The 27,997-nt window shown below is 33.2% G+C and overlaps 1 protein-coding gene and 1 pseudogene across 1 annotated transcript; one reads left to right on the forward strand and one right to left on the reverse strand.

Moving 5' to 3' along the window:
- Positions 1–257: 257 nt before the first annotated feature.
- On the reverse strand, positions 258–27,862 carry LOC145294044 (uncharacterized). Its single transcript, XM_080141033.1, has 7 exons — positions 26,438–27,862; positions 20,129–20,279; positions 16,346–16,432; positions 13,182–13,406; positions 12,353–12,402; positions 11,520–11,693; positions 258–510 (listed from the first exon to the last, which is right to left on the reverse strand). Exons 1-6 carry the CDS (start codon positions 27,338–27,340, stop codon positions 11,526–11,528), a joined length of 1,584 nt encoding a protein of 527 aa, XP_079997159.1. The 5' UTR covers positions 27,341–27,862; the 3' UTR covers positions 258–510; positions 11,520–11,525.
- Positions 8,931–9,047, forward strand: LOC145294297 (5S ribosomal RNA; annotated as a pseudogene).
- Positions 27,863–27,997: the final 135 nt, after the last annotated feature.

Genomic DNA, 27,997 nt, shown 5'->3' on the forward strand with positions numbered 1-27,997 from the left:
ATAAAAGTAATCTTTTACGACAATTTCATTTAATGTCCAAAGTCCGTAGATCCTGATTCATAAATTAATTTTTTATTAAAATTTTACTTGATAATTTTCCACAATTTTTGGTGTACATTAATATTTTTATATTTTTGATTGATAAATATATTCATAAGTTTTCCTGTTATTTTATTTTGATTAGCCATATTTCATATTTGCCTTAAAATAAATAAGCACCAACCATTATTTACTTGCAGTGTAGACAGAAGCCAATCTACAATCCATATGTTCTCTTTTATTTAGATACTTAAATAATGTAATTTGTTTAATCAAAATAAAGATTTAAAAAAAAAATGATCAGTTTTTCAAGTGAGAAGTCAGATTGTAAAATTTTACCATTAAAAAAAGGTCCGACTATTTTCGAGAAATCGGATAACCAAGAAAAAAATAAATCCTGGCATCATTTGGCATCATTTGATGGACGAAATCACATAGGCAGCTTTAGAAAATATTCAAAATTGAAAATGCCTAAAAAAGAAAAACAGAAAAAGTTCAATTTAATGAAAAAAGTATAATCTATATAATGCTGATATAAGTCTATCTTGCATAACATACGTTAGATATTGCAAACTGATACAAATTACAAAAGAATATTTCAATCCAAAAGCTTAATGAAATTTTAGTACCCATTAAGATTTTAACAAATTTGATGGGGGAGTTCTTACCCCAACAAGCATTCATTTTATCTAAATTTTGTACAGGCATTCAAAATTGTCATAGACTCTAGAAAATTCAGTATGTTATTGCAATACATCTGAGATGACTGACCAATTTTTATGATTTCAGATTCAAATGAACAGCTACAGCAGGAACTGGAATACACCCTACTAAAGCCTAATTGTCAAAGTTGGTGAATTTAAAATATGCAATCTGGGCATGAGAATATTTTAGAAGAACAATATGCAATAAAATTGTTTTAAACTTAGAAAAAATGTCACAGAAACATATAGAATGCTTCAGACTGCTTTTGGACCATCTTGCATGAATCAAGCATCAGTTTTTGAGATGCATAAGAGATTCAAGGAAGATAGGGAATCTGTGAGGAATGGCGAGAGGTGTGGGAGGAGTAAGGAAGTCAGAACACTGGAGTCGATTGATCGAATAAAGAATTTCATGGATAAGGACTGTCATGTGTCTATAGAGACAACAAGTGCACAGTTTGATGTCAGTGTGGGACTGTACACACAATTAATCATGAGAAACTGAAGATGTGGAAGATTTGTGTGAAGTTTGTCCACAACTCAATCCTTGTAACAGAGTATTTGACCCAGGTGGGCATCAAGACAGTTCCTCACCCTCCATATAGTCCAGACTTTGCTTCCTGTGATTTCTGGTTATTCCTTAAGCTCAAGGAAAACCTTAGAGGCTGTTGTTTTGAGACAATTGAGGATATGAGAGAGGCTGTGATGAGTTACGGACATGCTCACACAAGAGAACTTCCATGGGGCATTCCAGAAGTTATTGGAATAGTACAACAAGTGCATTGCAGCTGGAGGAGATTACTTCAAAGGGGGCTAGAGTTTCATGTGTGTACTATCAATAAAAATGCCCATACGAAACAAGTCTGGAAACTTATTGAAGGCACCTTGTATCTTTAAACTTTAACTTTAACAAAACCAATTTAATGGAAACATGAGCAACGATATTTTTTTATAAATATTAAAATGAGACAAACCAAATAAAAGAAAAAAATTTGGGGTCATCTTCAAGAATCCTATTTTGACATGCATTTTAAAAAAAAGTCCCGTCTGATTAATGTTTATGTAACATTTGGTAATAGCTAATATACTTCCTGACTTCTGGTGTGTTTGCTACTGAAAACAGTGATAAGACAAATCAGTTCCTTCAATTTATTATCTCATGCCTACATCTCCCCTGTACATGTATTCTTTCTTTCATTACGTTTTCTGATCATTTTTTTTTTTTTTTTTTTTTTTTTAAATAATCATTGAAATGTTTTTTCGGTCTTATTTTAATTAAGAATTATTTTTTACGCTCTTTTTCTTTTAAACAATTATTGAAAACATGCTTAAAAATTTTAATTAAGAATTATTGAAATTAGTATTATTTTTTTTTTTTTTTTAAATTATTGAAAACACTTTGCCCTCTTTCGTGTGCCTATAATGCACTACGGAACCATGCTGTGGTAAAATGCAGATATAACTATTGATCTAAATGACCATACTATTCACACAAATTGTGGAGAAGATAGTGGAGTCTATTTAAAGTTAAATTCAGGGCCATAACAGGGTCTAACAATGCAAAATTTGATCGCCATCTGCAAGATGGAAAATCAAAGCCAACTATTTTGGATACAATTTTATTTTTTATCTTTGAAATTTTATTATTTTCATTACAGTAATTTTATTTTTATACCTTCATAAACATATTTATTATATAACTTCAAATGAAAAAAAAAAAACTTATTTTTATAATTTCATAGACATTTCTTATAAAATTTCAAATAAAATAAAAGCTTTTTAATTTTGTTATTAAAAGTGCAAATAAAGACTAATTGTGTTATTTTTATCTTTTTATAATTTTGTTAGTTTTTAGTGTATAGTTTTCAGTAATGTCCTTTTTTTCTATTTTATTGCAATAAAAATGGTTCCACAATAGAAATACTGAAGAACAATGACGACACTACCATTTATGGTAGCACATCTAAGACAGTAAACGACCAAGTTCTCTACAATTCTCTCCAATTCTCTCTCCTCTGATCTTCAGCACGTAGTACAATGGGGAAAGGAGTTGCTGGTTACTTTTAATGCATCTAAAACCAAGTTTCTCTCTTTACATCTTCAACATTCTGATCCACATCTGGCATCAATTGAAATGAATGGCTCTCGTCTTCAGGAGGCCTCGTTTTGACAAGCTTCTGGGCTTGACCATTACTCCTGCTCTTAAATGGAACACGTACATCAAATCTGTTGCCAAGGCCGCTGGAAAAATGGTGGGATCTTCCTATCGATCCTGTAAATATCTCACTGCTGATGCTATTCTCTATCTATATAAGAGCCAGGTACGTCCAAGGATGGAATACTGTTGCCACATCTGGGCAGGAGCTGCTAGAAAGGACTTGTCCTGCCTTGATAGAGTTCAAAATAGACTTCGTAGCCTCGTAGGAGATGTTCTTTTCTCTTCCTTGCAACCTCTATCTCACAGAAGAGATGTTGCGAGTTTGTCTCTGATGTATCGTTATTTTCATGGAAAGTGTTCGACTGAGCTTCAATCTATGGTCTCCCCTCGCCAAACTTTCACAAGAAACACTCGTCTAGCTGTACACACTATCAATAATTCCCCCCACTCTTTATCTGTGCCTAAACCTAAACGTAGATTCCATGAAAAAAGCTTCTTTCTTAGAACTGCACGCCTGTGGAATTGTCTTCCGTTTTCCTGCTTTCCGGCTGACTACAATATGGTTGTGTTCAAGTCTAACGTAAATAAGTTCTTGATGAGCTGTTCTATATAAATTATCAAATTTACCAAATTTTCATTACTAATGATTACTATGTTGTCCAATTTCTACTGTACACTCTTTAACCCTTATCCTTGAGTGGCCTCTTGGCCTTGATAAGTGGTGATGACTATGTAAAAAAAAAAAAACCCTGATTTTCCTGGTCACCAGTTCTGGTAGCAAACACACTGGAAGTTAGAATGTATGTTAGCTGACTACAACCTAACATTTTCCAGTTTTCCATTATGGTTTCATTTTTAATAAAATAATGAAAATATTCTCAACCTTCGATTGACACGACTAATCATATGAAAACTTGTTTTAAACTACTCAGTTTCACATTCACATGCAACATGAATCGAAACAAATACATTAATGACATTCCAAGGTTGCTGCCAAAAAGTTGGCCTCTCTCTACTGTGCTAGAAAACTACTCACACTTGACAGAACCCCGTAATTCTACCAACCCATCATTCGCCCATGTATAGGGTATTGTTGTCACATCTAGGCTGGTGCACCTACCACTAGTTTCTCACTCTTAGATATGGTCCAAAAAGAGTTTCCAATCTAATAGATGCCGTACTAACAATCAAACTCCAGCTCTTGTACGATCACCACAATGTTGCATTCTTGTGCCTGTTTTACAAGTATTTTAATGGAATGTGCTCTGACAAACTCAGAGCACGTGTGCCCTCAGCATACATACCTCAGACTAGCAATACACATGAAAAAATTGAAATAGCTTGAAATATTTCAATATTGGTATGCATAGAAAGAGCTTGATGAGCTAAGAAAGAATCTTTTTAAATTTTTAAAATCTGATTAAAATTAAGGAAGTTATGGCTATTTTTGTGCCTCACACGTTTGGATATTTTTCCCTCTTTAAGACCATATGCGTTTCGTCACATTTTTTACACTACTTTTTCAGTAAAAATGTCATATCTTTGTTAAAACACAAGACTAAGAAATGAAATTTACCATATAAGTGTATTTTTGTACAAGGAATCAGAATATGTAACTGAAAATCTCCCAAAGTTTATGGTTTCCAAATAATCTGCAGTAAATGTGCATAAATATGCAGCAATTCCTTAAAAATGCCATGTATCCATAAACAGAAAAGAAGTTGGAGAACTCAAAGTTGAATTGTAATGTGCTTTATGTACAAAAAACTTAAATCTAAACATAAGACCATTTAAAAATGAATATATTGCAATATTTCTTTGGTATTATTGTAGATTAACACCTTCTGTTTAACCCCACTCAACTCCTTCTGACCACCCCTCCAAAATGTGATTCTACCTTTTTAGGAAATTATGTATAAAATGCCATGAAAAACTTTAATGAAAGATAAACAAATTATTTTAGAATTGAATGTAAAATAATTTCCTATTACAGGTCATTCTAGCATTTTAGGGCAGTTAACTTTTTTTTTCTATGGGAAAATATGCATGCTTTTTTTTTTTTTTTTTTTTTTTTTTAAGATGATTATGTGTAGTTTTAAGAGGGTTTCTATGCAATGAGAATATGGGGAGGATTGCCATTCGGACTTTGAATTAATTGTAGGGCTAATGAAAATTATGTGTGAACATACTGAAAATTTGACAGAGACAAAGCTAACAAAAACAATATTAGAGGGGGGAGCGGTTAGTTTCACAAAAATTTAATGTAAAATAATTCACCATTTCCTGGCCATTCTAGCATTTTAGGACAGTTAACCAATTTATTTTTATGTGTATTTTTCTTTAAGGAAGGATCTATTTTTTGTTTGTTTGTTTTAGATGCTTGTATGTGGCTTACAGAGGTATTTTGTTGGGGGGGGGGGCTTAAGAAAGTTATATGTGTGTGTGTGTATTCGACAGGTAAATAAGTCAGCAAATGTTATATTTAGTTTTAATTTAATAAGAAACTGCATTGCGAAATTTCAAAGAAAATTCCATAAATTTGTTGATTTCTATTTTCGAGGTTGAAGGTGTTAATTCCATAGGCCGTTTATACTACGCTGGAGCAGGTTGTAAAAATATCTTTCGCTTAATAAGTAGAAAAAAAAAACAAAATAAAAAGCTTCCTAATTGTAGTTTGATGTGTTTTCTAACTGCTTTTAAAATTTCAAGAATATTGATATAGATTTTGAGGGTTTGTATTACTATACACAGATTCGAAAAAGTTGTCAAAAAAACAAATATATAACAAATAAATGTTATCAAAAGCAAGTTACTTTTCTACCTAACTGGATAATTTTTTAGTGTTTTTATTTAATGTAACATGTTTATTCAGCTTGAAAACAGTGTTTACCGATGTTTTGGAAAATTTAAAATGGCGCCCGACTCTCTTGAAACAGTAAGTTTGGGGAAAAGAGTTAAAAATAAAAAAGTAGACAAAATACTGCTAGAAACTCGCTCAATATATGTTACCGTGACATAGGCTGACATATATTCGGTGAGTTTTTAACAGTATTTTGTATATTTTTTTATTTTTAACTCCTTTTCTCAAACTTACCATGTCAAAGAGAGTCGGGCCGGGCGCCATTTTTAATTTTCCAATACATCGGTAAACACTACGTTTTTCGAGCTGAATAAACATGTTACATTAAATAAAAACACTAGAAAATTATCCAGTTAGGTAGAAAAGTAACTTATCTTGCCTTTGATAACATTTATTTGTTATATATTTGTTTTTTGACAACTTTTTCAAATCTATGTATAAACGAGATTTTGATACTTATTTTGATTTTGAAAAAAAACATTTGTGGCTGTTCGCAGTAAAACATTGTTTCAATTCGCTGTTCAAAACTAATTTAAAGAATAAAAGTGCATGCAAGCTATATATCTACAAAAGTTTATTTTGTTTTTTTTAACCATGTTTTTAAATTTGACGAGAAATGTGAGAAATTGCAACAGATTCATATTGCCGAATTGGTTGGGATTGTTATTATACATTCTGAAAACCGAATAGTTCTAAACTAATGTTATTCTGATAACAAAATAGCTCTAATTAAACATAAGAACATTTATATTCATATTTTCATGTTTTTCTTAATTCGTTCTTGAATAAAAATGAAAGAACGCGTGTTGTTTACACTGTGCTATCGCTGATTCTACAGGCTGGAGCTGCTGCTGCTGCTTCTAGTAATACTAACTTCATTTGACCAAATTCGAGAAATACAAGCAATTTTTTTTCGAGTAGGTCCTTTTAAATTATCAATTACCGCGGTCCTACTCAACATAAAATAATACTTTTAATTGATAAAGATAGTAAAAAGATTGATTTACTTACTACTGGGTGTCCGAAGAATTTTTTTTTCAAAATGTTCGATACTCGTCATATTAAAGTCTTATTTTTAACACAACAGAAAAAGAAATGGTCAAAAATATTTCGGACACTTGACAGTATTAAGATTAACACCTCTTCTGATTGGTTCCCAAATTTCATGATGAAATTCTTCATACAATCACGGTACGGACCTTTAGAAAACAGGGGGGGGGTCATTACAAAACCTTACCGAAAACGCCATTTTATGACGTTCACATTTTTATCACTTTATTTGCTTAAAACTCTTAAAATATATAATGTACATTCATATTTATTGATTCATTTGAAAGTATATTCATTTCCGAACAAAACAGTAGTAATTTGAAGACTTGAAGTGCTTTGGTTTAAAAAATATGGTTATTTTAGTAGAACTACCTTGAAATCTGTGATTATCCAAACTGTTTTTTTCGTCCGTGTGTATTACTACTCAGACTAGCCTTAAAAGCAGCAAAATCCCACCTCTTTACTGTGAAAATCCCTAGATGCCAAAAAGCCTTCTCACCTAATACATTCTTCCCACTGACTTTATTCAATTTTCACCCCAAACAAAGCACAATGCCACTTTGAAGTAGGGGGCTACTATCGGGGACATAAGTTGCAGGGATATTATGAAGGGAGATGAGCAGCAAGATGTCTGTTCACATTACACTTGAACTTCTGCATGTCAGTACAGTTGGGGAAGCAGAATCCTGGAAGGAAGTTCCAAAGTCTAACAGTTCTGGGGAAGAAACTACTGGAGTAGAAGGCTTTCTTACATCTAGGGATCTCTGTGTAGGGGTGGGATTTAGTTGCTTGTCGGGGGTATTTATGTTGAGAGAGCACAAGTGCTTTGTAGTTCATCAGAGCATCCACCATTAAAATACTTGTAAAACAGGCAGAGGGATGCAACATTTCGTCGATGGGACAGAGGCTGAAGTTTAGATGACAGTTCAGAACCTATCAGGCTGGTGACTCTCTTTTGAACCCTGTCAAGGAGTGAGAGACAAGTAGCAGATGCACCAGCCCAAATGTGACAACAGTACTCCATACATGGGCGAATGGTAGCCTTGTAGAGGTACAGGATACTTTCAGATGTAAGTAGCTTTCTAGCATGGTAGAGAGAGCCCACCTTCTTCACAGCAGCCCTGGCAATGCTCTCGATGTATCTATTCCAGTTCATGTTCCCTGTAAATGTTGGGCCGAGGAGTTTAAAAGGAAGTACTTTCGGGTAATATGTTCTTGGCCATTGCTATTGGTGGTAGTGAAGGTTTCTTGCAATTATTGAAGGAAACAAGCTTAGTCTTGGCAGCATTGAATGTGACCATCCATTTTTGTCCCCATTCCACTACAGATTGGAGGTTTTCCTCTAGTGTTTCTGCCATTTCCTTAGATGTGTATTCATTTGCTTTCCCCTCGTGCCTCTTATAGAGCATGTGTCATCAGCAAATATACTCATCTCAGAGACAATTTATTCCGGAAGGTCATTTATGAATATTAAGACTAATAAAGGTCCAAAGATAGACCCCTGAGGTATTCCACATTTATATCATATTGTTTAGATGTATGACCATCGAGGAAAACCTAGATTCTTCCATTACTTATGAAGGATTTAATTACATTATGTATTCTTCCAGTGATACCATATGATGTGATTTTCCTGAGAAAACCATCATACCATACCCTGTCAAAAGCCTTAGATATATCTAGGGCTATGGCTCTACCCTCCCCTCCTTTGTCCAGTGAATGGTATATATTAAGAGATTACAGTTAGGATATTTGCTGTAGAATGGGTTTGCTTAAATCCATATTGATGGTCAGTCAGAAGTTTAGTAGCTGTAAGGTGATGGACTAGAGCTTGATTAATTATGGACTCAAATATTTTGGCAAAAAGCAAGAGGAATTTAATGGGGTGATAATTTAATGGGTCAGTTGGAATTCCCTCCTGGTCTCCTGCTTCCCTGACTGTACTAACATGCAAAAATTTAAATGTAATGGGAACAGACATTTCGCTGTTCAACTCCCTAAATTGTATCCCTGTAGATGACCCTAAATTGTAGTCCCTTACATCAAAGTGGCAATATGCCTTGTTTATGGCATATAAGAGTATATAAAAATATATATATATATATACATACATACATACACGTACAGCATAATCACGTGGACACACCGGTTCTCATCAGATCACCGAAGTTAAGCAACATTGAGCCTGGCCAGTACCAGATGGGTGACCATTTGGGAAGGCTAAGCGCTGTATGTACCTTCTGGGAAGATTCGGCGTGGGGCCAGCACCCTCACCCCGTAAAAAGAACTCAGTCGCTACAAAAGCATCTACAAAGTTTTAGATGGCCTATGCCTCTTAGGGGCTCAAGGGCTATGGATGGATGGATATATATATACACACACACACACACACACACACATACAGGGATGATTATTTAAAAATCAGAATCGGAAAATTTTTAGCCTAATTTCCGATTCCAAAAGGATTCTTTTATTTTTATTTTCTAAAAATAAAAAATGAAACAACCACAAATTATTTTTTTTCTATTAGAAGTTGTTCATTTACAACATAAGACAAAGGGCCAGAGAATGGGTTATAAATCTCATTTTCAGATCTAACATTGATTCACAAAGTTTAATTTGTTTCTTTTATTGGTCATTTATTAAGAGATAACTTGCCTATTCCCTTTGTAAGCTTTTTGCATCTATTCACTAAATGTCTATATGCCCTCATTCCAGGGAGGTCACTAGATTATTAATAATCGTTATAGTCCTTTGAACAGTTTTAAAAAAGTATCAAATTACTAATTCAATGTTTAGAAATTTTAGAAGAATCAGAATCGGTACTTGTATCGGAATCCAAAAAAAATTGGGGAATCGTCTCATCACTAATATATATATACATGAATTTTAACATAAAATATGTATAGAATACATTTGAAGCCAAATTACAACGCAAAATTATGAAAATAAACAAGTGTTTACTTTTAATATATATTTCAAAATATCACTCACACGTCAGTATTTTAGATTTTTTTTCTTTTTTTCCTCGCCATGATGTTTATTGAAGGGAAGTTGAATAAAGAGTCCACGTGATTTTAACTGCAGTGTTATTTTTTGAAATGCTGGAAGAATACACTTGGCTGTGTAATTTGAAAATTAGAGTATTTTTTTTTTGTTTTTTTATCCATGTTAGAAGCGTTGACTGAAATTTGAATTTTAAAATAAAATTGGTATAGAATACATTTGAAGTCAAATTACAACACAAAATTCGACGCATTGTAATTTGGCTTCGAACATATTCTATACACATTTTATTTTAAAATTCAAATTTCAGTGAACACTTTTAACACAGATAAAAAAAAAAAAAAAAAAAAAAAACTACCCTTATTTTATATATATATATATATATATATATTTGGAACGTTTTTTGACATTCGTAGGCATCAATTATTAATAAAATCAACATTAAATGTTGGGTGTGTAAAAATAGTATTATAACCAGAAATTTTAATAATAAAGAAAAAAAAAAGGCGCTTGTACAGTTTAGTCAAGACATTAAAAAATGAAAATATCGAAAAAAGTTTAAATTGTATGCATCCATTATGGAACAAAGTTCTCTGAAAAAAAATTTCACTTAATTTCATCAAGTAGTTTTTTTTTTTACAGCGGAAAAACACGTTTTTATGAGAGCGCGTTGAAGGCGGCCATCTTGGATTAAAAAAAAAATTTGTTTGAATTTTAGAAATGACAAAAGGAGATAACTCCAGTTAAAGCGCTGACACCCTTCCCCATCTCTAATATTAGCTTTTCTTCCTAAAAATCGAACATTTTGCTCGGTATCATAACAAATTGATGTGAAAAAAAAAAAAAAAAAAAAAAATACTTGATGAAATTAAGTGAAATTTTTTTCAGAGAACTTCGTCCCATAACAGATGCATACAATTTAAACTTTTTTTTCGATATTTTCATTTTTTAATGTCTGGACTAAACTGTACAAGTACCAAAAAAAAAAAAAAAATTTGAATTTTAAAATAGAATACATATAGAATACGTTTGAAGTCAAATTAACATGCAAAATTCAACGCATTGTAATTTGGCTTTGAACGTATTCTATACATATTTTATTTTAAAATTCAAATTTCAGTGAACACTTTTAACACGGATAAAAATACAAAAAAAAAAAAAAAAAAAAAAAAAAACTACCCTGATTTTTATATATACATATACATGGAACATTCTTGGACATTCGTAGGCATCAATTATTAATAAAATCAACATTAGATGTTGGGTGTATAAAAATAGTATTAAAACCAGAAATTTCAATCAAAAAAAATAAAATTCTAATAGAGGATAAGGTTGGCATGTACACTAGACTGTGTCATGGTAAGTGCCAGAGAAGTGACTACATTATTCTTCTTACTTTAAATATAGTTTCAATATTTTTTCCTGTTTGACAGCTAAGCCTCATTTTTTATTTTGAGACAGAGACATTCTAATACCAACTCTAAAACACTTGTATAGCTTTGTCTTTAACATACAGAAATTTAAATGCAATGTTAATAAATATCTTGTTCCCCCTTCACAACCTAGCCTCTAACAAAGTAGCCTCTTATGTTTCAGTGGTAATATGCCCTACCTATGAAAAACAAAGTGGAATAAATAAAAAGTATCGATTAGGCCTAAGAACAACCCTCTCCTCCAAACAAACCAAAAATTTTATACTCACCAGGATTTAATCACTGTCAGAGATTTCTGGATTTCTGTTAGCATTTCTTGGTTTAGATTCTTTCTTTCCTTTAATTCTTTTCATGAGATTAAAGAAACTTCTGGTGGATTCATCCTTGACTGAGGTGTTCAAATAATTGTTGATTGTCCGAGGGCGGAGATTGTAGTGATGGGTCTAGAAAAAGAGGAATAAATAATTTATTTTTTTTTTTTTCTTTTAGTTAAATATTCTAAAGTTGTTAGTGTTCCATTTCATTTTACTTAGGACAGGATCATAGTGGCTTCCACTTTAGTCCTTCAGTCCTTACTTCAGTTAGACAGGAGATCGGAGAGGATCATGTTGCTGGTCATGTTATGCTCTAGTACATATAAGTTCATCCCCAACTGTATTATTTAATGCGATTCTTCTATCCTTTTTTATTTTCTTCCCAAATAGAAACTAAAAGAACAAGAACAAAAAAAATTACCAATGCCAAAGAGTAAAGTTTTCTGGGAGTAGCATTTTCAAGGAGTAGTGGGGTATTTCCTTGGAGTTCTCCATTCTCCTGTTCTTCAGTCATAATGGTACTCTCTGTGAAATTTACTTCTAAGAGTAATTTTTTTAAGAGCAATATATTCTAAGAATATAAGTCATCATCCTATTTATAGAATTGTATTTGACAACTTTATTCAGCATTGAATAACCCATAGATGGTTGATGTGACGTAAAACAAAACAAGCTTAACCAAACCTAGCACTTCTCAAGCCTTTCGTTCTTAATAATATAGATAGAGAGAATTTAGTCCATTTACACTTGATAACAAAATTTGTAAAATGGAAAATAAAATAAATTACCTCCCTTTGTGTCATATGAACTGGGTTCCTTTGTAATGGAGTTGAAGTATCTGAAAATATGAAGAAAAAAAGATATGAAATTTATGGAAATGTAATTTGAATATATTTAGGATTGAATCGGACAGAGAAAGACACGGAATGACCCGTTTATTGTGAAGAAGAAGGGGGAAACAAGGGAAACAAAATTTTCAAAAAACATCACTTTTTCTTCCACAGTGTGTCCAACGTCAAATGAATTTCCAAACAGAACTGAAAGTGAGAAGATAATGATTTCTAGCATTCCAGTAATCAGAAGCAACAGACTCATTAAAAAAGAATTTCAAAAACTACCTGGCAAATATACCCGGTGAACCAAGTGAAGAGAGATAAAAACAATTTCACTTAAAGGGGTGGTTAAAATTTTTTTTTAAAATAAGATATGCCATCCCCAACTAAAAAGGTAAGAAAATTGGGGAAAAAAAAAAAAAAAAAAAAAAAAAAAAATCTAATATCTGTATTTCAAACTTAAACACAGGCTTAGATTTGATGACCTAAAAGGAAGTTTAAATTAAACCAGTATAGAGAAAGGTGTACAAAACAGGAGACTTCAATGGTATGGCCACGTTGAAAGAATGGTTGAGTTCTTGGATTTAGTAGATGTAGAAGAATTGAGGTAGTTCACAGAAAAACATGGGAAGATGTGATAAAAACAAACATGAAAGAAAGATAGGAATAAATGAAGACCAGGACAAGATTACTTTGTAAGCCAATTTCGAAAAGCTGTCCACCACATGCCAGCATGTAAAAAATAGAATATGACGATGATTGATAAAACTTGTGAAAAACTTACACAAATGATTTGATCTGCTGGTGGAAGGAGAATTAAACCTGTTTGCTTCGTTCTCTGCAACTTCCTCATCCAAGTCACGGAGTTCGTCTTGCAATGACATCAAGCTGCTGCCATTACTGATGGTCGACACGGAATCAGAAGCAGCCAGTGTATACGTTGTGTCATTGCTCTCGTCAACGTAACTGCTAAGGGAGGAAAGAGAACTGTCGCTTTCGTAACCTGTACCTGAAATGATTTATAAAAAAAATAAAAATGATGTGGAAAATGAAAGTGCGTCATTTAAAACCGTTCTTATATTTGTGTTTATTTCTTTCTTCCATTTTATTTTTCCAATACGTGAGCTTCAAAACGTTATCATGTACTTTTAAATTTTATTTATATCAAAACTGTATTTGTTGCTAATTACAAAATTTGGTACTTGTACAGTTTAATCAAAACATTAAAAAATTAAAATATCTAAAAAAAGGTTATATTGTATGTATCTGTTATGGAATGAAGTTCTCCAGAAAAAAATTTCACTTAATTTCATCAAGTAGTTTTGTTTTTTTTACAGCGAAAAAACAATTTGTTATGATACCGAGCAAAAGGTTCCATTTTTAGGAAGAAAAGCTAGTATTAAAGATGGGAAGGAGTGTCGGCGATTTAAACCGAGTTATCTCCTCATGGTTTGTTAAAAAAATTAAAAGATGGCTGCCTTCAACGCGCTGTCATAAAAACGTGTTTTTGCTGTAAAAAAACTACTCGATCAAATCAAGTTAAATTTTTTTCGGAGATCTTCAGTCCACAATATAACCTTTTTTTTCCAATATTTTCATTTTTTAATGTCTTGATTGAACTGTACAAATACCCAAAATTTATACATACAATAAGCAATATATATGAAAAATGAATGTTCCCTTTGAATGTGAATTTGCCACACAAACAACTCATATAATGTATCACATCTTTCAAAATGATTTCAATAAATACTTGAATAATAGTAAATAAAATAATGTTTAAGTCACTTAGAGACAAGAAGCGTGTATACAAACACATAACTAGTGATTATTTGTCATCAATTTTATAGTATTAATAACATAAAAACTGTATTTCTGATAATACACAATGAATAAAATATATGAAAAATGCAGGTCATTCAACTGAATGTCATTTATTTGCCAGACATTTCTACAAACGATTGAATCACATTCTGGAGTTATTCTCAAACGTTATTTCTTCAATCAGTTTAACTGATCAGTCGTTTATGTCTTCTACAAAATTTATATTTTTAAGAAACTCTAAAGAAAAAAAAAAGTCAAAAGGAGTCACTTAGTCATAATAATAACTATTATACACACTTTTCAGTTGTATATATCAAGATGGTGGTAAACGTAAAGATGGCACAATAAAAATGTTAGTCCTGATTGAAGAATAATACTCATCCCCACTTACAGTCAAAAACTGAAAAAAATATAACCCATAAAAATGATCTGGCAATCTCCATTAAGACATTCGTTTATGCTGCTATGTGTTTCTTCACAAATATTGTCATTTGACTGCTGTCCAGACATGATAGTGGTTTAGGTTTATTGTCCCATTTAAGCTAAATGTACACTCTTTGTTAAACTGTTACAGCAATAACTATTCTCGTATGATCTTGTGTTGTATACATCAAGATGGCAGTAAATCTAAAACAAGATAACATAGTAAAAAGATGGAGTATTAGTTGTTCTTTTGTAAACAGAACAGATCTGTAATTGTACCAAAGTTTTTTTGTTTTGAAAAAAAAAAAGAAAAAAAAAAGATTAATAAGGTGAATAAAATATTAGTCTTTTGAATGTAGCAAACTGTTGCTTATTTATATATGCTCTATTGTTGTATGCTAACAGTCATCGAGCTTACATATTAAAAAGTTTGGTATATATATATATATATATATATATATATATATATATAAAGAATAGAAAGTACATGCAAAAACATTTATACACATACATCTATAAATTTGTTTTTTTTTGTGTATTGATATTCATATTAAAAACCCTTTTTTCTATTTATTTAAAAAGAAAATACAATTTTCTTATATATGAGTCGTGGAATTACATTCATCTGCAAAAGATCTAGCTAATTTGCATATTCTTTTAAACATTCAGTTTAATTAATTCCGTATTAGTTTTTTCGGTTTTCTTATGGTATGATCATCTTTAATTAACTATTATTGGTAATTATATTCATGCAGATATTCTCCATGATTTATACTTGCGTAATATTTGTGTAAAAAGGTTATAGTAAACTCTTTCTTTATATATTTATGCATGCGTATATATATTTGTTTGACAAATTTTGCCTACCAAACTCCCCTCTCAGTTTTTGGTCCACAGACATGGAACTTAATATATAGGGTATTCAAACCCATGCAAAACTTTATATTTGGGTTTTAGCTAGGAAAAATCAGTACAAAAGTGTGAAAATTTTAAAAATGGAATTTGCCGTGTAAAGGTCGAACGACGCCATTACAAATATGCATGCATAATGTTATAGTTATTAGTTCATATTTTAATTTTTAGCCTTGAAGCCAACATGTCCTCATAGGTCAGGCATTAACATCAAAGGAAAAAGTAAATCGTAAGCTAAATGTTTTGGTTTCGATTCTCTGTGGTGGCACACATGTCGTTTTTTTGTTTTTTTTAATTTTTTAAATCATTACTATATTTAGTCCAATATAATATAATAATAAATACGAAATCTGCATTAATCAAAATATCATATTTAAGCGTATTTTACGACTGGGCAATGCCAGACAGCCTGCTAGTATATATATATAAATCACTACTTTTGGTGGACATGTATGTTAGTGTGGATTATGGCATTATTCAATAAAACAATTTATCTATAGAAATTTCACAGAGAATAAAAATAAGATCTATTATTATTTTCATTCTTCGTCTTATTGTTTCATGTTGAAGTTAAACATTTATTGAATGACTTCCAAATTTTCTTGCCTGTTGCCATTGCAACTGTTCAGGATCTGAACCTGTACCTACAAAAGAGGAACTGCTTAAACTCAAACATACACAAATCACAAGAACGAATATATATTTACTTCTTTATATTATATTAAACCATGTCTACTGAATTATCTGTCATTGATGATTATTTTCAATAAACTTTTAATTATAACTTACTTGATGTTCCACTCGTCGGCTCTGGACGTTTTTTCTTTGACGGATCCGGACTGATAGGCTTTACATTAGAAAATGTCCGAGGAAATCCTGAAATGTAAAAACAATTACATCAACTAATTAATCCACTGTCATGTCTTCAGGAAATACTTTTAATTAATCTATTTAACAAGTGAACAATTGTATTGATATTATAAGATTTTATATCCCTCCTTCACACAAAAAACACAGGAAATCCAGCACAATTAATTCACACATATACATGCGAGTGTTGGAAATAGAAAAGTTATTGATAAAAAACATTGTTAAAAAGGAAAAAAAAATTAGATGCGTAAGTTTTTCTTCATTCAGTTAGTTTAATAACTTCAATCAGCACAGGTTTTTTTTTTTTAATTAATAACCTTAACCATTTATGTAAATAAAAAGCTTGCTAAAGGTATCTAGCTGTAGACTCTGTAAGCAGCCAATTTACAAAGGGGAGATAACTCAACTGACAACTTTACTCTTAATGCCATCTCAATGAACAAGATGTTTTAATGTGTTTTCTGTGAGCAGCTGTACAATCAAACCTACTTCCAGTCAATCTTTGATTGGTTGTTTTTTTTTTTACGGCATATCAACCCTTTTCAGGTTATTTAATGCCGAATCCAAAGATTTGGAAGAAAAATTTTTTTTAATAGAATATATTTGTTGTTTTCAAGTCTGTTTCTATTTAACCCATAGTTGGGACCCTAACAGGTACTACCACTCGGGGTCAGAGTGGACCTGGGAGCAATGGCACTTAGAGGGTGGCTCCACACTCCCCAAAGCCCGCAAGCTGGGGCCTCACCACTGGATATATCCAGGACCGTCAATCTTTGAAGGTAATAAGGTCTGACTGCAACTCTAAGATTCCTATATATATATATATATATATATGCATGCCTTCAACCTTCAAAAGAAGATCACTTTTACAACTGAATATATATAAGGAGAGCAGAAAATATACCTCGGGTTTACTTTTGACAGCTTCGTAACTCTTGCTTCCCTTATGTCCTTTAGTCCACACATTCTATGAATGATATTTATGACAAAAGAGGAAGAACTGCTGTTTTCTGGGTCAGAATATATCCATCTAAAATTTATATATATCTTAGTGCCCCAATTGTGGTGGTTGTTAACACCCACTTCAACATGGCCAGGAGGTAATTTGGCTGTAAGCGGAGGGATACACAAAAAATGCAATCCCATAATTCCCTTTCTTTTCTCAATCTCTTTTTCGTCCGGACAGCATGGGGTGAGCATGTGTTATTTTCCCTTTCTATAAACCAGAGGGGAGGGGGCATCCCCTCTCCCTCAACACTGGTTAAGATTAGTTAGTTTTAAAGAAGTAATGGTGAAAATCAATTGTATGATCTGTAAATTGTATGTTAATATTGTAATAAATATATTGTATAAATTTTATAAAATAAAATAGTTAAGATCTTCTATATTACAATTGTGTCGTGCGTTGTTATGCCTGTATTGAATTGAAGTTGAATGAAGCGGGCCTGAAGACAAAGAAGATTCCAACCAGAATGTCACCAGACTGAAGATGACATCTTGAGAGATTGAAGGAACCACACATCCAACATCTCAGGTATGCTTTTCCTATTGATAATCAGACCCTGATGACTGGCCCATCGTCACATCATCATGGGACCGTTTCGAAGACATCTAGTGTAACATGTGGGTCGGTCACACACTAGTGACCGGCCGATCATGTTATATCATTGGCTTGTTTTTGACCTTAAAGTGGTATTGCTTTAGCTCAAGTGGCTTCATGCCTTGTCAGGAACGATATCCATTAAAATAATTAAAAAAAATAAAAAACAAAACAAAGGTAAATTAAATTTTATTTTAAACTCTTAATATTAAAACTGTTGAGTCTTCAAAGATTAAAAAATTCAACATCAACTACTTACATTCTTACAAGTCAGACTCCTTCCAAAATTCCAACTTTACAACTCTGCTTTGGATGACTTCAACCAGGATTTTGTTCCAAGCTTCCACCAACAGAGATTTTAAGGATTTTATGATCTCAATCTCTCTCCTTTGTAATCGAAGTTGATTCAACAATAAAATTCTTTACGTTGAGATCAGAACTTTTGGAAAGCGATTCGTTCGATTCAATGAAGCCAGGAGTATCGGCTCTGAAGAAGGCAACAATGTTTTTGGATGTATGGAAATTTATCCCATTTTGTTGTCCTCTTTATTCATCTCTCCCCATGACTTGGTTTATGTTGCGGGAGAGTTATGTGTACCTCTCAATTCTGTACATGAACTGATTCATTGTTTTTCCGAATTTCCTGTTTTTCTTTTTTCTAATAATAGAAATACTATTTAAAAATAATTGTGAAAGTTTTTTAGTACTTGTCCGATTTATGACAAGGTCTCCAGCATCTTCCTATCAGCATCTTTTGACAGGTTACTTAAGTGGCCAGAGCCATTATTCAATCAGTTTCAATGAAAGCTTAAATCAAGAAAATATTTTTAAACCAAAACTTTCAACATGCTATATCAACATGAAATTCACTCCCTTTTCCCATGTTAAGAATGGCTTTCTAAATAGACATTCTTAACCGGGGAGAGGAAAACCAATATTTGAATTTATCACTGCATTAGCTTTCCCCGCTGCTTATCGAAAGATGATGAAATGAAGTTGCCAGTGATTAAGTCCAAAATTGGATAAATACTAAATTTTCTTGTAATTTCGTGAATTTTCATTCTATTACTAAAACTAAATCAACAAGAAGCATTTCATTTGTCTACAATTCCCCATTTTCGATGCTAAGTCTCAAAAAAGCTTTTGTTTGTGCAGTTTGATAAGTCTTGCTTGCATTTATTTATTTATTTTTTTTTTAAATTGTGATGCATTTTAGTTACTATTTTCAAAATATAAAAAATTATTTCACTATTTCTGCATTATGTTGAAAACATTAAATTGAAACAAATATTTAGAAAAATGTAACTTTTTTAACAAATCTCTAAAAAGACACTTTATAACCTTTAATTCAAACCATTATATAAAAATATGTGGGTTCCATCTTCGTTCTTGTAGTGAAATTCGAATATTGAAATTCAAATTAAACCAATGATATCTACTAAATTGTCATGTCACAGTAATGAACATATCAAAAAATTACGAAAAACCATAAAGGTAGAAAATTAATTATTAATGAAAATAGTTTTCGAAGCAGAAATTAAGTTTTTTCTAAATTGACCAAAGATTTTCCAGTTTTAGAAAAGATTTACCTCCCATTTGTTACAATTAGAACTCTCTGATGTCTTTATTTGCAAAACTCAGTTTTCACTAATTGTCTTGGAAACTATTTTCATTAATAATTAATTTTCTACCTTATTTTTCATAATTTTGGATATGTTCATTACTGTGACATGACAATTCAGCAGATAACATTGGTTTCACTTGAAATTCAATATTTTAATTTCACTACAATAACGAAGAACCAATAATTTTATAAAATCAACAGTAGGTTCTCTACAGTGCAATGTACACTACAATAGATTGTGGACTAAAATCACTGAGGATATATGTGATGTTGCCTCACAGTGCACCTCTGAGTCTCCAACTAGACAAGTTAATCAATCGGTTTGATTGAAAAAAATAAATAAAATAGGTGATTTCACAAATTTCAATGACAATAAAAGTATTGTAAGTGTGAAATATTTGTTGATCGTCATTCAATCTGGGCAATGTTGGGTCTCCCTGTGCTAGTAAAACATAAAATACTAGATGATGTGACTTACCTCGGTTTGTGAGAACATCTTTTATTTGTTTTAAAAGAAAATTATTTTCTGCATTGATGTCACTGTAGCACCAAGCTGCAATGAACAGGAACACAATTCCAAGAAAACAGTGAAACTTCCGACACCACCATTGTAATTCATAAAGTTCAGTCTGAAAACAATGAAAAACAAATCACGTTAAAAGGTTGCGTTGAAAATTTCAAGGTGCAATTCTAAAAGATTTGCATCACAGCTTATACACGTGTTTATCAAAACAGAACAATTTTGCATACAGAATAGCACAAGATAAAAAAAAACTTTCACATGCAAGTTAATCATCTTAATCATAATACTGGATTTTTAACAAAAAGAAAACCTGAAACTCATGATATCAACGATGATTTTTTGCAACATCTAAGTATTTCTTTTTTTTTTTTTTACATTCAATTTTCACCCCAAACAAGGCACAGTGCCACTTTGAAGTAGGGGGCTACTATTGGGGACATAATTTGCAGGGGCATTATGAAGGGAGTGGAGTAGAAAGATGTTTGTTCACATTACACTTGAACTTCTGCATGTCAGTACAGTTGGGAAAGCAGAGTCCCGGAAGGGAGTTCCAAAGACTTGCAGTTCTGGGGAAGAAACTATTAGAGTAAAAGGCTTTATTACACCTAGGGATCTCTACTGTAAAGGGGGTGGGACTTTTTCGGGTTTGTCGGGAGTAGTCACGTCGAGGAGGTACAAGAGCTTGTAGTTCGTCAGAGTATTCACCATTAAAGTCTTCTTGCAGTTTTTTTTATCTGGATTTCCAATCTGGTTTCTCAAATGAGCTTTGTTGATTTTTTTTTTTTTTTTTTTAAATCAAGGTTTTGTTTCTATTTTTTTTAGAATATTACTTATTGGTTTAGCACCTGCATAAATTAATTTTTTTTTTCTTTTAAAGTTCTCAGAAATCAAGGAGGGCCTCCTACTGGGGTTTAACACCTGAACTCTTTATGAGATAAATTGATATTCGGATGTTCATTAAAGTCCTTTATCTCTCAAACACCGAGTTAGTGAAGAAATTGAGAATACAATTTTCTTCTCCTCTATTGACCATTTTAATATGTTATAGTTATATATATATATATATATATATCTTTCTTTTTAGTTTCTTGGTCTTATTGGATTTCAGGACAAGAATTCATCTAATCTGGTGAAGTATCCAGCTTTTGTTGTTACTTCAAGTAACATTACTTGGAGAAAGTGCACCATTCTTCATAAAAGCAAATGTAGGTTAGCCATACTGAGGAGATCTAATTTGGGCCATGAATAACATCTGATTTTGAACGTTTAGTCAGGGTTTACTTGTAGGGAAAGTAGCCTCATGTTAGGTTGCCTTGACAACCCTTTGTACAAAAAATCCTTAGATACTAAAAGATACTAAAGGATAATGTCTCATAGGTATTCAAGTTCTCTCTAGCAGCCATTTAAGTTAGGTCTGTGATAGCATCTGTTGAGTTCAGATGTATAGGAGGAATCTTTAGACTTTTTCTGTTTCCGAGTTTAATTTCTTCTAGTTTTCATTTCTTAAGGATAGAAGTTTTGTTTTGTCCTCATTCATAATTTCTTTGATGCGTTCAAGTTTGTTTTTTTGAAAGATTCTTTACACACAGACTCATTGAAAAGTTTACAAAATGTTATTCTTCATGCCTTTGATTGACCAAGTCCATCTATTTGATTCGGCCTTCTTGAATGTGTTGGCGTTTGTGGAGAGCCCATATTTCATTTGAAGGTTTTGCGATCAAACTTGCATTTTATCAACTGTTGTCTGCATTCAGTTACTTCTTGCATCGAATTATATTCGTGATTTTATTTCTTTCTCGTTTACGCAGTTTTATTTTTTACTGACATTGATATGTAGGTTACATGAAATCGAAACAAATACACTGAAGATATTGTCAAGGCTGCTGCAAAGAGCATGGGATCCCTCTACCATGTTAGAAGTCTATTCAACATGACAATATCCTATACCTTTACAAAACCACCATTCACTCATGCACAAAGTATTGTTACCACATCTGAGTTGGTGCAGTTACCACTAGTCTCTCCCTCTTATGGTCAAAAAAAAAAAAAGAAAAAAAAAAGAAAAGTTGCCAATCTCATAGCTTCTGAACTATCAACCAAACTCTAACCACTGTCTCATCACCACAACGCTGCATCACTGTGCCTGTATTACAAGCATATTAATGCAATGTGGTCTGGCGAACTCATAGCATTTGCACACCTTAGACTAACCTGGCAAGAAGCAAACTCCCACCTCTTCATTGTTGAGATCTTTAAACGCCAAAAGCTTTCCACTCTAATAGTTTCTTACCCCAAATTGATAGATTTTAAAATTTCCTCCCTTATCCCTGCTTCCCTAAATGTAATGCAACCAGATATTTTGCTACTGAACTCCCTTTTTTAGATGTTTGTCATTTTCAAAAATTCTATTTCTTAAGCAATTCTGCAAAGACCGGAAAAGATGATAGTAGGATGGAGCAATATCAGGTGAATAAAGTGGATGAGGCAAAACTTCCCAATTGAAACTCATGGCCTTTTCCTGAGTGACTTTTGCTGCAGCATAAAATCTCATGTGATCATCCTAAAGCACTACACTCTTTCTATTGAGTACTGCTGGCCGTTTGTTTTTAAATAGACAGTTCTTAAGGTATTTTGTTCTCTCCCACTGCAAGAACTGCGACACCAGGGTCGGAAAGTGGAATTGAGAAGTCAGCACTCCTGAGGAGGAGCACTTTGGCCTACAAAAAGTGCCTGGGAAGCACCGTTGGTATTCATCGGTAAAGGCGCCTCAGGCGACTAGCAATAAACTAACCCCTGCTCAAAGAGAGAAGGCAAAGCCTGGAAGGGTGGACTTCCTAGAACTGCACAGAACCTGCATTACGGCGCAATTAACAGGGACCAGATCATTACAGAAACAAGAGGTTGCAAGATATGGCAAATTTCCTTCTGCTGGAGCTCGGAACAGGGAGAAAGTTGCAACAGGTTACCCTGTTGCGACTTCTAAGGGTCTGGAAGAACTAACGTGCGTCCAACCTCTCTCACTGCCGGAATGCCAATGCCAAAAAAAAAAAAAAAAAACAGTTGCCTATGCTGTATTCAGCCGCTTTTAATAGAAAGCAGGGGGGGGGGGAGACATAACGTGAAATCACAATCACGCGTGAATCACACATGCCTATGAATTAAAAGATGGCACCGCAGATGCCCAGAGAGGCCGACGCTTACAAATTTCTCACAGTACAAGAACTCTAAAAATATTCAAATATTCCATGTTTATGCTATTATCGATTTTTAAACATATATAAAATATCTCTTGTGAAAATACGCCTTCTTAACTCATTTTTGTTGTTTACTGTATGACAATGCCTCGTTTTTCTCACATAAAGACAAAAACATTTTTCACTAAAAATAGTTCGCGGAATCCAGCTCATCCCAAAAATACTTCTTCCATTACTAAACACTTAAAGTGATACCCTAAAACTGGTGTGGGACACATTTCTAAACCTCTCTCTACTGTATCGTTATCTTCATGGTACGTGCTCGACTGAGCTCCAATCTGTCCCCCATCCATAAAACATTCACAAAAGATATATATGTTTAAAATGGAAGGTTTACAGTAATATGAAAAACACGGAATATTTGAATATTTTCAAACTCTTCGGCTTAACATTCACCGGCAATATGAACTGAAACAAATACATTGAGAACATTGCAAAGGCTGCTGCAAAGAAGGCAGGTTTCCTCTGTCATGCTAGACTACAACTCACACCCTAAAGTATCCTGTACCTCTACAAGGCCGCTTATACATTGAATATTGTTGCCAGATCTGGTGTGATGCATCTATCACTAGTCTCTTCCTCTTGGATGGAAGCCAAAAATAAGTTTTCAATCTAATATATCCCACTTTGTCAACTAAGCTCCAACCCCTTCCCCATTGCCGCAATGTTGCATCTCTGTGCCTGTTTTACAAATATTTTAATGGAATGTGCTCTGATGAACTCGTACTTGTGCCCCCTCGACGTTGAGGGCTATAAATGCCAGAAATTTTTTTACTCTAATAGTTTTTTCCCTCGAACAGATAGACTTTGAAATTCTCTTCCTGCTACCCGCTTCTTCCTGGACTGTACTGATATGCAGAAGTTTAAATGTAATGTAAACCAACATCTTGGTAATCTTTCCTAAGCATGGTTCCAAATAATAGCCAAGTGATGATATGCCTTGTTAGGTGTAAACGTGAGTAAAATATATTTTTGAATTTTTGACCACTTTCATTGTAAAAAAAAAGTGATTATAACATTAATAAAGATTACAATATCATTGCAGTTAGCATTTTTTGAAAAAAAAAAAAAAGAAGATCAACTGCAATGACACTGCAATTTTTCTTAAACAAAACCTTCAAGTAATTGTAAGATAAAAAGTATTTGTTCAACTAGAAAAATAGAGTTACCTCCCTCAGAATAATCTATCTTCTAGCTACTTCTATAAATATAAAAGCGAAAATGTATGTATGTATGTGTTCGCTTTTTCTGTATGTCTACAAAAGGATTTTTTCAGAGAAGCGGTCGCTCGGTTCACAACTTTTTAAAACTTTTTATATCACATATAAATCGTAATATCTCAGTTAACAACGAAGCTCGCCTGTCTATTTAATTTGCTCGATTTCGAGAAGATAAATATTCAACATTTGTCGCTCGCCGCATGTGGGTTAGTCTTTTTCCTATAACATCTTGGGAAAATAAAAATCCTGCAGTCAAACTTTACCTCATTAACTCATTAAAACGGGCACCTGCCAAATCCAAGTAATTAAATAAATTCAAACGTGTTTCCGTTAGCATCTTGCGATGGGGCAATGTTTAACGTCACACTTTTATTTTTTTCACACTTTAATTTACAACTTTGCCTCAACAGTTCGGGTTCGATCCTCATACTTACTTTTTTTTTTTTAACCCCCACCCCCGGAGTTTCCACACACACCTCCAAACACCCGGGCAACGCCGGGTACCTCTTGCTAGTATATATATATAAAAGTGAAAGTGTCTGTCTGTCTGTTGTGTACATTTCTCTACACAATAACTCCGTCAACTTTCAGTCTACAGACTCGAAATTTGATATATAGAGTAGTGAGATTTGGGAAAACTTTTGTAATCCGTTTTCGGCCCAAAATTTGGCTGTTAAGGGGTTAAAGTTCAACGATTTGACTTTTGAGAACCCTACCAAACTCCTCCGAAAATTTGGGGTCTAAACACTTGAAATTTTAGATATAGGTTCCTTGGACATGGATCTAACTTAATAACTTGATTTGAGCCCAAAACAATAAATTGTAAGGGGGTCATAATAGGGGTAAAAGTTAAAAAAAAAATTGACTTCTGCCTGCGGTCTCTAACAAATTACTAAAGACAATTTCTGGTCTAAACATTTGAAATTTTACATAAAGGGTATTCAGAGATAGGGCAAGCTTTTTAATCGGTTTGGGTCGAAAATTTGAGCTACAAATATATAAATCTATATATATATATATAAATCTATGTATGCATGTCTGCCTAAAACTTTCGACAGAGGCGACGGATTTTCACAAGATCAGAAGCGTTTTGAAGCTCGACCCTTCAGACGACAAATATCGAAAAATTGGGTAAAAATAATTTCTTCACATTCAACTGTGCACTTTTCTACAGGGAGGGATTGCTTTTTTCGCCCATATTTTTGAGTCATCCCCTCTTTTCGATTGTCTAGCCTTAATTTAAATTTACGTCACTTCCGGTTTGACGGTGGTCGTAACAGCAAAGACATCAGTTTTTTTTTTCTTTTTTTCCTCCTTCGCGGTACGGGTTCGAGCCTGCCTTCCTACTACCACTTTTTTTTCTTGCTCAACATACCTCCAAACACCCGGGCAACGCCGGGCACCCATGCTAGTACTCAACAAATCTAAGATCTACAAACTTGAAATTCAGTATATAGAATATTAAGACGTGGAAATTTTTTTCTTATTGGTTTTTATCCGAAAATGGCTGTTAAGGGGTCAAAATAAGCAATTTGGTACGCCGAGCGGCTTGCTAGTGAATTAAAGATTTCAAACTGCCATAGATGTTAACTCGAAATGGTTTCTCATTTACTAATATTTAAAACAAAACAAGATCAAACAATGTTTATCACACGTACACAATTTTTCATCGCACTATGTTTAGGCAACTAAACAGCAGTTTTATCGTTTAGGGTTAGTTAAACAGTTTGGTTCAAATTCTGTAGAAGCACTTATTTTTGGCCATTAAATTTTTGAAAATGGTTACTCACGTCATTGTGGGCTCCGAGGATGGGGTCAGACACTTGTGCAGTTTTATAGTAAATTATCAATTTTTCGATTATCCAATTGACGGTCATCAAACCAAATAGTGGTAGACGAGCATTTGCTGTTCTGGGGACAGAAGTGAAAAGGAACCAGACAATCATCGACATGGAATAAAACACAATGGAATAGAGACTGGAGATTTCCCCCAGGAACATGCTCTGTAATTTCGCAATGCGCTCAAAGACATCATTAATGGAATTCCTTTGCTCCTGCGATAGAATCCGGAACTCTGTGAGAGTGTCTTTTATGCTGGAAGACGACGAAGAAATAATCTGGCTAAGGTTGACGGCCTGTGCCAAAATTGTTTCCTGGTTTTTCAGTGTGATATTTTGTCTCGTCAACATGTCCGCCTGCAACCGACTGGAGAACTCCAGCTGAGATACGACATCTTCAGAGGTGTCCGACAGTTTTTGGATAGTCCTCTCCGTGTGCTGGTTCCAGTATTTGATCTCCAGGAAATAGCAAATGTTTTGCGTATGAACAAAGAACGTGGCCAAACTGGCCCGGTCGCCCTCAGTCATGTTTCTCGTGCAGGCCGGGATGGATTCGTTGACCGGACAGGGGTAATGGTGGCGCTGTTGGGCGACGAGGAAACAGTTTAGGTAAGACAGGGAGAGCCGGCTTTGTACCAGGTCGGTGACATTCTTGCAACCAGCATGGATGGATGTGAGGGTTGCCAACCAGCACTCACTGTAGGAAGGTAACTCGGCGCGTTGCTTCACGAGTTCATATTGGGTCCGACCTTCTTGGAAGCGCGTCGGGTCGATCTGATGTTGGCTTATAATGTTAGTTGACACAACGCGAAAGAGTAATAAAAATAAACCGTAATAATAAATGCAATGCGTCATTGTCACTATGGACTTGCAGGGGATTTTAAGTTGTGAAGAAATTTAGAGTTATTTAAGTAGAAAAAGAAAGCAGAAACTCTCAGACAATCGAATTAAAATACAAATTTAGCGCCATTTAATGGGATATAAAAATAGTTTTTTTTTTTTTTTTGTTTTTTAATTAAAAAACAAACAAAAAAACTCCACTTCTTTAAGAAATTATAAAAGGTCTCTATACGATTATTATTAATGTAATTATAGTGTTAGGCTTACATTAAAATAAAATAAAAGGTATTATAATATTTATCATAAACATTAAAAACACGACTAAAGAGACACGCGGGACGTTGGTTATGTTGACGATCGCGACTTTCTTTCATTGTTTTCCGTAAAATCCGGGTTGTTAAAAGAGAATTTTCAGATGATTATGACGACATATGAAGTTTAAATATCCCAGAGTGATTAAGTAGAGATATTTTGTTGTTCGTTAAGATAGAAGAGTAGACCGGCTTTGGCGCTCCAAACAATAACATGTGCCCGGTCAGAAAAGGGAGATAACTCCCAAACTCTGTTTCATCATTTCGTATTTTGTCTATTAAAAATAATTATTCCTTTTATTTACTAAAGATATATTTTTAAGTAGAAAAAAAAACATTAAATAGAAATATCTATGTGTAA

Source organism: Euprymna scolopes, chromosome 15, assembly GCF_053919585.1.
Source record: "Euprymna scolopes isolate OS-2025 chromosome 15, ASM5391958v1, whole genome shotgun sequence".
NCBI classification, from domain to species: Eukaryota; Metazoa; Mollusca; class Cephalopoda; order Sepiida; family Sepiolidae; genus Euprymna; species Euprymna scolopes.

Bases quoted from the DNA above. Each gene is read 5' to 3' on its own strand.
- LOC145294044 (XM_080141033.1), bottom strand. From the start codon at position 27,340: ATGACGCATTGCATTTATTATTACGGTTTATTTTTATTACTCTTTCGC. The intron at 12,403-13,181 runs GTAAGTTTTTCA...TCATATTTTCAG, and splicing joins CAGCAGATCAAATCATTTGT to ATACTTCAACTCCATTACAA. The intron at 11,694-12,352 runs GTAATTTATTTT...CTCTTTTTCTAG, and splicing joins TTCATATGACACAAAGGGAG to ACCCATCACTACAATCTCCG.